General features: G+C 35.7%; 1 protein-coding gene across 1 annotated transcript; it reads right to left on the bottom strand.

The window, feature by feature from the left end:
• Window positions 1-1,743: 1,743 nt before the first annotated feature.
• On the bottom strand, window positions 1,744-10,926 carry krt1-19d (keratin, type 1, gene 19d). Its single transcript, XM_055220791.2, has 8 exons — window positions 10,477-10,926; window positions 10,305-10,387; window positions 6,944-7,100; window positions 6,661-6,822; window positions 6,448-6,573; window positions 6,280-6,354; window positions 6,022-6,164; window positions 1,744-2,055 (listed from the first exon to the last, which is right to left on the bottom strand). The coding sequence occupies exons 1-8, from the start codon at window positions 10,888-10,890 to the stop codon at window positions 1,917-1,919; spliced, it is 1,299 nt and encodes a 432-aa protein (XP_055076766.2). The 5' UTR covers window positions 10,891-10,926; the 3' UTR covers window positions 1,744-1,916.
• Window positions 10,927-12,697: the final 1,771 nt, after the last annotated feature.

Raw genomic sequence — 12,697 nt, 5'->3', positions numbered from 1 at the left:
GCGGTAATGAGAATTTCAGCAGAAAATGAGATAAAATTTACAATTATAAATTCTTATGTTGAAATCACACATTGTGTAAGGTAGAACACAGTATTGTGTTAATTCTGATGCTTTTTAATGTTACTATATTACACATTTTAAAGCTAAAATCATTAGTGCCGTGGTGTTTCAATGGTTTCGTGAGAATCACCCATGTACTCTGGGGAAACCAAAGATTTATTTGACATCTTAAAAATGTATTGTGAAATGTCCCCTTTAAATGATTAGTTATCTTTGGTAGTTATACTATAGTTGATAGAGATTTTTGAAGCTATAAGATAGCTTTCAATCAAATTTGGTTTACATATAAAATAATTATGCAACTCAGTCATAATTTACAAAAGTACTAAGACACAAAAGTTTATCATTTGTCATTTGTATTGTCTTTAAAAGAGTTTCTATTAAATGAAATTCACCAAAAAATAAGTAAATACTGTATAACACTAAATAAATCATTTAAAAAATAATCTCTATCCCAATTTTCATAAGACATTGGGTGCCTTAAAATGACCTTGTATTCATTTTTATCTTCATGCGTACTGATTTGTTTAGGCATACAAGTTATTTTTGAATGTAAATCTTATACCCCTTACAAAATTAACCATGGTTACTAGTTAAACCATGGTTGCCAAAAATTAATCATGGGTTCGCTATACATGGGCAAAACATGCTGTTAGCTTACTAAATGTTTTTTTTTCTGCACATGAGAGGTATTTGTGAGTCTGGTGTGGCTAAATTCATGTTTGTGTATAATATTAACTATTAACAGGATACCAAGATTTTCATTTGTATTTACATGTATGCACAAGTTATTCATATTCTTTTATTTCAAGATTCTTATGTTATCCAGCAGAGGTCACTGTTACTTCATTACTGCTGCATGGTTTATCTCCAGATTTCATTAAAGCTCAATAGGAAAAAATAATATGCATAGACACTAGGGTGGTCCTTATTTTTCAACTTTTAAAAGTTCATGCTATTCATATGTTTGAATAAAAAAAAAATTAAAAAATGGGCACAATTTTTTCAATATTAATTAATATTTAGAGATTGCTCAATACCTTTGAAGTTTAACACAATGGCGTATCATGTGATATTTTGTGCTAGCATGTATAATAATGTAATAATATATACTTATGACAGCAATGGACTTATTTGAGCATGCTCCATGCAATTAAAAGTCTTGTTTTAGTTGTGATATGTCTTTCAAAGCAAGAAAGCTTCGATGTGAATGAAGCACAATAGACAATATACACTGAGACAATGGCTGAAGCAACACAAATCAAGTCTGCTATATGGTTACTGAGATCAGAAGAGACTAAAATAACTGGAACAAAGTTACCCTCCAAGAAGCAAGATTTATGTGTGTTGTGCGTTTTTAAATGATACAGTTTTTGCAAAAATATGTAATTTTGGAAATATTCAAAGGCTTTGAGCAACCTAGATATATAGGAACAATTCAAAATTTTGCACAGTGTGTTTTTATTGATATTCTTACACATTTAGGGGGTCAGAGTTGAACATATAAAATGAAATTGACTCATTATAAGGACCACCCTAATAGACACATTGTTTGTTTAAAGCAGACAACGTTTTAACATTGTAAGACTGTAAACATCTAAACAGTTGTGCTGGTCAAGATCAAGAATGAAACCAAAACATTTAAACCAGGAAAATGAAAGAGACAAACACGATTGTGTAGTATGCAGCATTTGTATTGTTTATTTTGCATAGTGGAGATGCAGAATCAATGAATGCCATTTACAGTCAAATTATAGCATTCATTAACTCTCCCATATAGGACATTTTTTCACGTTCACATCAAGCAGAATATAGTTGAGGATATTGCTTTATTGAGTGCTTGGTTTTAAAGCCCATCAAAATGTGCGTTGGGTGCTAAAAGATGCAGATTTGGAGGAGGTCACCGTTCCATCCACCACCTCTTGTACAACAGTGATGACCTTCTTGGTGGTGGTGGTGGAGCTGGAGGAAGAAGAGGTCGTTGATGTACTGACACTGTAAAAGACAACATCGAAACGTTAAATTTATCATTCAATGAATTTTATTATGCTTTTATTATGCCGACTACCAAAACACACTTATAGCCAATCAGCAGTAAGTGGCGTGTCTACTAACAGACATCGTGGCCTGGGTTTGTGTAAGTGTGGGATGGGTCTATCAAAAGAAGGCGCAGATTGTATTGGGTTAGGGGCGTGTTTGTTTAGGTTATTTCAAATGTCAACATTGGCTTTCAGAGATCATGCCTGCATAATACTGTCATGGTTGCAATTCTGTGGGTATTGTTATCTGTAAATTCAATTTACATTAATGTAAAGCAAACGCTATATCCAAAGCGATTTACAGTGCATTCAAGCTGTACATTCTTTTATATTATATGATGGGAGAAACAAAGCTTTTCGAAGCTTCGAATCAATTGAACCAATTGCTTCGCAAATTGATTTAGTTTTTCAAAGCGTTCGAAACACCATACATGCATACCATACATGAATACCTGCTAGTCAAAATACTGTAAAAGATCTGTCCAAACATTTTACACTTTTTACATAATAATAGCAAGATTGTTCTAAAAATATAAAAAAAATATTTAATTTAATTAAAAGACATAATTAAAAGTGTATTCTGTGTTTTTAGTTTTATTTTTGGCAAACAAATCATTAAAACGAACCCTTTTTAATTATGCACATTTTTAAATCTGTCTATGAACAAAATGGCAGTGTTATTAGTCAGAAAGATGAATATTTTATGAACTTTTATAATAAAACTGACCCGAGTTCACCTACACTGGTCATTTGTAATCAACTCCCCCTAGTGGTGAATCGTCGAATTTCCGTAACGTTTCGAAACAGTTATGATGTAATGAAGCCTCGTTTGCATAGACTGTAAAAAAAGATGGACAATGCGATGTCGCCTCCCTTCATTGTAATGAATTGAAGCCAAAAATGTCCGACCATGTTACGTAAAAACGTCAGTTTGGAGCCAACTTATGCCAAAAATGAACACTTATATGAACATATATCAACGTGATAACAACTACTTGAATCTGGGATTCAAGCCAAAGTCTTTTTAAGGAAGTCGCATACTTACATTTTTTAAAAGATGGCATTTGGCTCTTTTTACTGGAAGGTGGGACTAGATTGGCCATACTGACCGTTGCAACCTCCCCCATTCATATAAATATCAGTGATGCATCTTGTTAAAGGAATACCCCACTTTCATAAAAAAAAATGCTGATAATTTATTCACCCTCATGTCATCCAAGATGTTCTTCTTTATTCAGTCGAGAAGAAATTAAGTTTTTGAGGGAAACATTCCAGGATTTTTCTCCATTTAGTGGACTTAAGGGGATCTCAACAGTTTCAATACAACTTCAAAGGACTCCAAACGATCCTTACCAATGCATAATGCTGCGTTTACACCAACCGCGGTAGAAGCATGAAGCACGAGTGATTTCAATGTTAAGTCAATGTGAAGACGCGTTAAGGCGTGTCTGGAGGTCCCGCAGCGCGGAAGACGCGTTTGGCCCGGAAGACGCGTTTCCGCCTCATTCGCGCGAAAGGCGCGAACTGAGCGTTGTGCACGGTACGCACGAATGGTGCTTTTTGTGCATTTTGCGGTTCACGCAAATTTGCGGCTGACGCTCGAGTTGAAAAATGTTAACTTTGGTGGAATTTTGCGCTGCGTTAACCAATCAGAAGCCTGCTTGCTGCTGTGGTGGCAGCACCCCCCGGAGTCACTCATTCAACCAACGCTTGATATTGTCCGTAAGCAGTCACCTGGAGCTATACGACATAAGTTCTTATTTCTATAGAGGAGACAGGAATAAAAAGGACCTCGAGTGTCAGTGAGGACTTTGGGCAACCTGGTAACTTGTAATACACAGTTCACTTTTGAGACACGTGGCGTTTATCGACCCGCGCCGTTTATTTTCCGCCTATAGTAAGGTGACCAAATACAAAATGGTAACTCTCTCGATAAATGCACAATCATCATCAGTCATCTTGCAAACAGATAACCGCATAGCACTTGCCCCTCCCACAAGAAGCGGAGTTTGCCTCTGACGCAGGTCAAATGCTTGCTTTTTCCGGGCGTCTACTTCGCTCTACACGCGCAAATGCATTCAAACTGTTCAAGCAGCAAACTAGGCACGGTAGACGCAATTTTTACGTCGAAAACGCGGTTGGTGTAAACTCAGCATAAGAGTCTTATCGAGCAAAACGATAAAAAAATATGTACTTTTAAACCACAACTTCTCGTCTTGCTCCAGCCGTATGACGCACCAGCGCCACCCCATGTACTGCGTAATCACAGTGAAAGTTAACGCGTTACATACTGTATTTAAAAGGCACATTTTAAACAATAAACTGACACAAAGATATTAAAGGAATAGTCTACTCATTTTCAGTATTAAAATATGTTATTACCTTAACTAAGAACTGTTGATACATCCCTCTATCATCTGTGTGCGTGCACGTAAGCGCTGGAGCGCGCTGCGACGTTTCGATAGCATTTAGCTTAGCCCCATTCATTCAATTGTACCATTTAGAGATAAAGTTAGAAGTGACCAAACACATCAACGTTTTTCCTATTTAAGACGAGTAGTTATACGAGCAAGTTTGGTGGTACAATATAAAACGTAGCGCTTTTCTAAGCGAATTTAAAAGAGGAACTATATTTTATGGCGTAATAGCACTTTTGGGAGTACTTCGACTCGGTGCAGTAACACCCTCCCTCTCCCATTATGAGAGGGAGAAGGGGAGCGGACTTTTCAGGCGAGTCGAAGTACTCCCAAAAGTGCTATTACGCCATAAAATATAGTTCCTCTTTTAAATCCGCTTAGAAAAGCGCTTCGTTTTATTTTGTACCAACAAACTTGCTCGTATAACTACTTGTCTTAAATAGGAAAAACGTTGATGAGTTTGGTCACTTCTAACTTTATCTCTAAATGGTACCATTGAATGAATGGGGCTAAGCTAGATGCTATCGAAGCGTCGCAGCGCGCTCCAGCTCTTACGTGCACGCACACAGATGATAGAGGGATGTATCAACAATTCTTAGTTAAGGTAATAACATATTTTAATATTGAAAATGAGTAGACTATTCCTTTAATGGTACATTCACACGGGACAAAAGCGTTAACCCTTGACGGAAGGCTTGTCTGAAGCGTGGCCAACAGCCAATCACAGTGGCCCCAAGCCCGCAACACATGCTCCGTTCTTCCATAAACGTTATTGGCTGGCGCTCTCGAGGTTATTGGCATAAGGCGATCTGATTGGCTGATGCACGCGTTGCCGCTTGAAAAGTTGAGAAATGTTCAACTTCTGCCGCGAGCAACAGCAGTGACACGGTGCCGACGGATCCACAATTCTTGCAATGCATGACGTCACTCATTAAAAGTGAATGGGAAGCACTAACGCTTCCGTCCCATGTGAATGTACCGTAATTAGTATCATTCCATATAACACCGTTCTCCACACTTGTAAATACTGGAGGGATAGTTTCACATATGTAACGCTTGACCTTTCGTTGTGATTACGTAATAGGTAAGGTCATGCTGGTGCACCACACGGCTAAGTGCAAGAGAAGAAGTCGATCGTTTCGCTAGATAAGACCCTTATGCATCGATTGGGATCGTTTAGAGTCCCTTAAAGCTGCAACGAAACTGCAAACTGTTGAGTAAAGTCCACTATATGAATAAAAATCCCGGAACTATTTCCTCAAAAAGCTTTATGAACAAAGAAAGACATAAACATCTTGGATATCATGGGGGTGAGTAAATTATCAGATAAGTGGAATAATCCTTTAATATGAAGTATCTTTGTTCAAGCCAATGACTTTTGTGCTGCTAATGCAACGCTCGACCATTTGAGCTCCAGGACCACCATATTAACACATCTTCTGTCCTATCTGAAAGACTTTCAGGAATTATGGGAAATAAATGAGAACAACAGCTGTTAAACCTACGTGGCTTCTCCATCCAGCAGTCTTCTGTACTCCGCGATCTCCATCTCCAGTCTGGCCTTGATGTCCAACAGTATTTGGTATTCCTGCCGCTGACGCTCAGAATCTGCCCGGATCTTTGTTATCTGATCCTCCAGGAAGGTAACCTAAGGTTACCACAAACAGGTATGAGCTTGAGTCGTGTTAGTTTTCAAATTCTTGATCTTTCTTAGATCAAACATGCTCTTATATGTATATATTTTTTACTGGGAATGTACTTACCTGGCTTTGGAAGCCACTGAGCTTCATGGAATATCGAGATTTGGTTTCAGTCAATGTGGATTCCAGGGACAATTTCTAGATGAATGAGAATAATACAAACGAATGATAATACAATGCACACCGCACGGTTTGAAGTATACATTTAACGTAGTCACGCGTATTACTAACCAAAGCCAAAAGCGACTGAAGTTCGGCTTCCAAAGTCTGCACTTTGGATTTGAGCGTGTTGATTTCAGTGCGAGATGTTTTCAAATCTGTCGAGCTGATGACAACCTCCTCTTTTAGAGTTTCTGTCTGCAATAAACACAGAGGAACACTGAGTGATTTCAAACCACAGCTGTTCGTTTTACACCAATCTGACATCTAAAACTATTGGGCTACCTTAGTCTTGAACCATTGCTCAAGTTCTCTTTGGTTCTTGGCAGTAACCGATTCGTAGTACTCCCGAAGTTCAGCCAGGACCTTTGTGAGATCTTGATGATCAGGGGCATCGACTTCAACATTAACCTGACCGCTCATCTGACTGCGTGCAGCCAGAAGATCCTAAGTACAGGTGTGAATGCACATTCGTCTAATGTAACATCATTGATTCAAATTTCAAATACAATACGAGTTCCAAACATTTTATTAATGCAGAACTTTCATTTGCATTGGATATAATTACCTCCTCGTGATTCTTCTTCAAAAACACCAACTCTTCCTTCAGCCCTTCGATCTGCATGTTGAGGTCTTTGCCGGTGATGTCCATGTCTTCAAGCACCCGTTTAAGCCCCATAATGTCTGCCTCCACAGACTGACGCATGGCATGCTCGGCCTCGTATCTGTTATATAGAATCATATTCTTTAGACACAGCCGTATTACTGCTGCAAGACAACAAAACTGGAACCCACAATGTATTTTATTAATTTATTAAAGGGGACATTTCACAATTTTTTTAAGATGTCAAATAAATCTTTGAGACTGTCCTCCAAAAATAACGACCTCATAGCACCTTATTACGACGTAAAGTGACGTATTAAGGGATTAGTGTCCTCTAGCGGTTGTAGCTTATACGGGTGATTCTCACGAAACCATTGAAACACCACGGCACTAATGATTTTAGCTTTAAAATGTGTAATATAGTAACATTAAAAAGCATCAGAATTAACACAATACTGTGTTCTACCTTGCACAATGTGTGATTTCAACATAAGAATTTATAATTGTAAATTTTATCTCATTTTCTGCTGAATTTCTTATTACCGCAATATGTCCGGCTGTGTTTGAACATGCTTTATGTTATAATTTAATCAAATTAACACAAAAATATTAAGAAAAAAAATAAATGGAAGTTTTGCTAGACTACTTTAGATGACAGAAAAAATATTTACTGAATATTCATGTATAATAATAATGAAGAAAAATTAGGAAAATGATGTGTCCATGCCTGATGTTCTCTTCCTCCGCAACACTTTTTGAGAACAGTTTAAGCACACATACAGAATTTTAATAAAGTTTGATTTTGAGTGACCAAGCACATGGACCAGTTACTTCAAGATGGCTATTTTTTATACAGTTAATTTGAAATATTGTCTTGTCAGAATGCTTACACGACATTTTGATTATCATTACCGCAACAGATGCTTATTAAATGCAAATTTAATTAATAGAAGCATAATACCTCTTTTAGGTTTGTCATGTCATTTTGAAAATATGTCAGTGTTGATGTTTTCTGACTGTTGCGGTAATGAGATTTTTTAGGACTTTTTTTTAATTATGTTACAAAAAGTGTTAAATGATAAGTAAAAGTTTTTAAATGAATGTTCCCATTTACTCCAGACTTTGTTTTTCAATGTCTGGTGGGAAAAACAGTTAATTTAAGCAATTTTTACATTTTCATGCTTGACATTTTTAAAACCAAGTTTTCGTGAGAATCACCCATACAACCTGTTGTTACGTTTTAAGGTTTTTGCCTTATATATCAGATTAGAGATATTATTTGTAAACGGTTTCATAAACATTTATGGTTTTAAAGATATTTTGGAGCATCTAACCCCACCCTCACCCTTACCCTAAACCCAACCACTTCTTAACCATATAAAACACAACATGCAAATAAAAGTATAGTCACAGGTATTTATTGCATCAAACTGTATAAAAGTATTACAAACCATTCACGTTGCAAACCTTGCGAACTGAAGCCATATGAACTCTGTGATCAAAACGCACAGTCAGATCTTATTCAAACATAAACCAGCATGACAAGAGTCACAAGAGCCAATAGAGCTTCACATTTTTAGCTAACGTAATGATGCAATCGGTCACGAGACACACGAGAGCCAATGCCTTTTTACAATTATAGATGATGTATCATCGATTCTTCTGGCGGCAGTTTGCACACCGGATCTGATATTTACAGCGGATTGTCATCACTTTCCATCTTTTCTTCAAATAAATCGAGCGTTTGACCTCGGTACACTTGAAATATTTTAAGTACATTTTTAAAAAGTTGTAACTGTTTTATATGCCATGTTTATATCATATAATAAATAAATGGGTACGTTATTTGCCCTAAATGCCTGAATAGTGTAATGTGTAATAAAATACAACTAATGCTGGCGGTTTAAATTAAAAATCTTATCCCAGTACATGTAATCATAGGAAAATGATACTTCAAAACATCATTTTATACCCTAATATATTAAGTTTCACCTGCTCCCGGTAGAGTCGCTAAATTAGTAAATCCATCTATTCGTAAAATTTGGTGAAATTGACAAACGACCAAAGCAATCGTATGGGTTGGAGAATAGGTTGAAATCTTTGTTTTTTCCCAGTTTTAGTTCAAAATACCATATAGATAATTTATTATAACATGTTTAAATTGACACTTTGTAGGTGTGAGCAAAAATGTGCAGTTTTTGGGTGTGTCCCTTAAAATGCAAATGAGCTGATTAAATGCAAACACTGATCACCATAATTGTGGTATGTTGAAATTGAAACTCAATTGTGCTAAATATTTTTCTCTCTCTCGTTCTCTCTCAACTATATGTCAGTGCCGTGGTTGGATAGTGCAGATTAGGGGGCGATATTATTATAATAAGATCCCTGTTTGACATCACAAAGGGAGCCAAATTTCAATTACCTATTTTTTCACATGCTTGCAAATAATGCTTTACCAAAACTAAGTTACTGGGTTGTTCTTTTTACGTTTCACGTTTTCTAGGTTGATAGAAGCACTGGAGACCTATAGCACTTAAACATGAAAAAACTCAAATTTTCATGATATGCCACCTTTAAAATTAAAAAAGTTGGTAAGCATACAGTTAATTGACTTCCACTGAACCAATTGACAATGACTTCCATAGTATTTGTGCTTCCTAGTATGGAAGTTAATTTATCAAAATATTTTCTTTTGTGTCTAGCAGAATAAAAAAAAAACTCATACAGGTTTAAAACAACACATGAGGAAATACATTTTTGGATGAACTCTCCCTTTTACTTAAAGGCTGGGTGCATGATTTTTGAAAAACACTTTGGAAAACACACTTGTAGCCAATCAGCAGTAAGGGGTGTGTCTGCTACCCAACATTTTTGCCTGGGTTGCATATGTGTGGGGGTCTATCAACATAAGGTCCAGATTATATTGGGTAAAAGTGTGTTTGTTTAGGTGATTTCCAATATCAACATTGGCTTTCAGAGATCATGCACCCCGCCTTTATATTCCCGGCATAGTTTCTTGTTTATCAGAAAAATACACATTTACTTGGGAAACAAAATTTAAAAAGTTTCCACAAAACAAACACATTTTTGTGAGGTTTATGCATTGAACAAAAAAAAAATGCAAGCACACTGTCAGAGGAAATGGTAGAAAACCTGTAACTTGAATTGTACCACTTAAAAAATATGTACATTTAAATGCACTATTAAGGTACAAAGATTTATTTTTTGAAAAGGTATAATCTTTTGAGAGTGCAAGATATAAAAGATAAACTTGATTCAATAAAACTGTTTATTTTACCTGTAACATATTAAATTTCATACTCACTTTAATTTAAAATCATTTATTGCCAGACTTGTATTGTCAATGCTGAGATGTATTCCACCCTTCAGATTAATTGCTGCCATGATCTGAATACATACAAATGAAAAATAATACATGAAGTATATTTATGAATAGAGAATTCACAGAAATTGGAGTCTTTTAAAACCCAAAATACCTTAGTCTGAAGATCCTCTATAGTGGCATAATATCGACTATAATCACGAGCAGCCGGGGCAGTTTTGCTGTCTAGGAACTGACGAATCTTCAGTTCCAGATCAGCGTTGGCTTTCTCCAGGGCTCGCACCTTGGCCAGGTAGTTTGCCAGACGGTCATTGAGGCTCTGCATGGTGGCTTTCTCGTTTCCGATGACGCTGGTGTCATCAGACCCGGCAAAGCCCCCGAAGCCAGAAGAGGCCGTGGAGATGCGAACACCTGAACCTCCAGCTCCTCCATATACACTGCCAGACCTGACACTGGAACCATAGCCGCTCCTCGAACCTGACACAGACATGCGAGTGGTGCGAGATGATGAACCCACCATCGAGCCACTGGAGACGTAGCTGGTGCTGCGAGAAAAACTGGAAGACATGTTGACTTTCTTTCGACAGGGAGGTATGTGAAGAAACAAAGACTTCTGCCTCTTTTATAGTGTGAACTTGAATAAAGAGACACTACCTGGAATGTCATGTATGCCATCTTACTGCTTTTGCTGGATCTTCTATTATTATTTATGAGGTGGAGGTCACACCTTATGTAACTCAAAAGACAATTCATCTTTCTGTTTGAATAAACACATACCAGTCCACAGATGACAGTGAATCATTTTTTTAAATAAATTGCTTTTGTATTAGTTATTAACTAAAAGGAAACTATATAAATTTACTTGGAAAGCAATTTGGGTAGGATCATGTAAACACATTTTTTCAATTACAGTACACTCATTTAATTTTGCAAAAATATTTTATTTTGTATATATCAATAAATAGTACATTTATATGCTATATTTATGCATTTGGCAGACGCTCTTATCCAAAGTGAATTATACATTTGATCAGTATGTGTGTTCCCTGCTCTGTAAAAAGTGAAAAAGTTGGATCAACCTAAAAATTACTTCAATTGGTAACACATAAAACGTGTTTTACCAACTTGAATTTTTTGACTTAATCATATAAGTTGAAAAAATATATATGGGTGATTCTCACGAAAACTTGGTTTTAAAAATGTCAAGCATGAAAATGTAAAAATTGCTTAAATTAACTTTTTTCCCACCAGACATTGAAAAACAAAGTCTGGAGTAAATGGGAACATTAATTACTTTTACTTATCATTTAACACTTTTTGTAACATAATTTAAAAAATTAGTCCTAAAAAATCTCATTACCGCAACAGTCAGAAAACATCAACACCGACATATTTTCCAAATGACATGACAAACCTGAAAGAACATCATTTGGAGATTCTGCACATGCATTTAAAATCAAAGTATTATGCTTCTATTAATTAAATTAACATTTAAAAAGCATCTGTTGCGGTAATGATAATCAAAATGTCGTGTAAGCATTCTGACAAGACAATATTTCAAATTAACTGTAAAAATGATCTTACCTGGTAGCCATCTTGAAGTAACTGGTCCATGTGCTTGGTCACTCAAAATCAAACTTTATTAAAATTCTGTATGTGTGCTTAAACTGTTCTCAAAGTGTGTTGCGGAGGATGAGAACATCAGGCATGGACACATAATTTTCCTAATTTTTCTTAATTATTATTATACATGAATATTCAGTAAATATTTTTTCTGTCATCTAAAGTAGTCAAGCAAAACATCCATTTTTTTTCTTAATATTTTTGTGTTAATTTGATTAAATTACAAAATAAAGCATGTGCAAACACAGCCGGACACATTGCGGTAATGAGAATTTCAGCAGAAAATGAGATAAAATTTCCAATTATAAATTCTTATGTTGAAATCACACATCACAAAAAGTGAAAAGTTGGATTAAATTACTTCAATTGGTAAAACTTAAAAAAAACAAGTTTATTCAACTTAAAATGTTCACCTAAAGTGACAAGTTAAAAAACTTTTTTGCTGTGCACTGTAAAAAAAATGCAGCATGCATCACATACTTATGCAAGTCAATTCAACCTACTTAAAAATTTTTGACTTAACTTAGAAAAATAAGTTAAAAATGATTTAACTTAAGTAACATAAAAATATTTTTTACAGTGTGGATCCATTATTCCTGTACCTCAGTTGGTAAAGCTTTTTGCCAAGGATATTTGAAGATGTCTTACTGTAAAGAAACAAATAAACAAATACAGCTTGCAATTTTTCTGAAGTAACAAAACAAAGTGTGGTTCAATACATAAGATGTCATACATAAGAAACCGTCCTATAA

This window comes from Misgurnus anguillicaudatus, chromosome 20 (genome assembly GCF_027580225.2).
Source record: "Misgurnus anguillicaudatus chromosome 20, ASM2758022v2, whole genome shotgun sequence".
Lineage (NCBI taxonomy): Eukaryota > Metazoa > Chordata > Actinopteri > Cypriniformes > Cobitidae > Misgurnus > Misgurnus anguillicaudatus.
This window is presented reverse-complemented; position numbering and strand designations above follow the sequence as displayed.

Bases quoted from the DNA above. Each gene is read 5' to 3' on its own strand.
- krt1-19d (XM_055220791.2), bottom strand. From the start codon at position 10,890: ATGTCTTCCAGTTTTTCTCGCAGCACCAGCTACGTCTCCAGTGGCTCG. The intron at 6,823-6,943 runs GTAATTATATCC...ACCTGTACTTAG, and splicing joins TGAAGAAGAATCACGAGGAG to GATCTTCTGGCTGCACGCAG. The intron at 6,165-6,279 runs GTAAGTACATTC...TGGTAACCTTAG, and splicing joins TCAGTGGCTTCCAAAGCCAG to GTTACCTTCCTGGAGGATCA.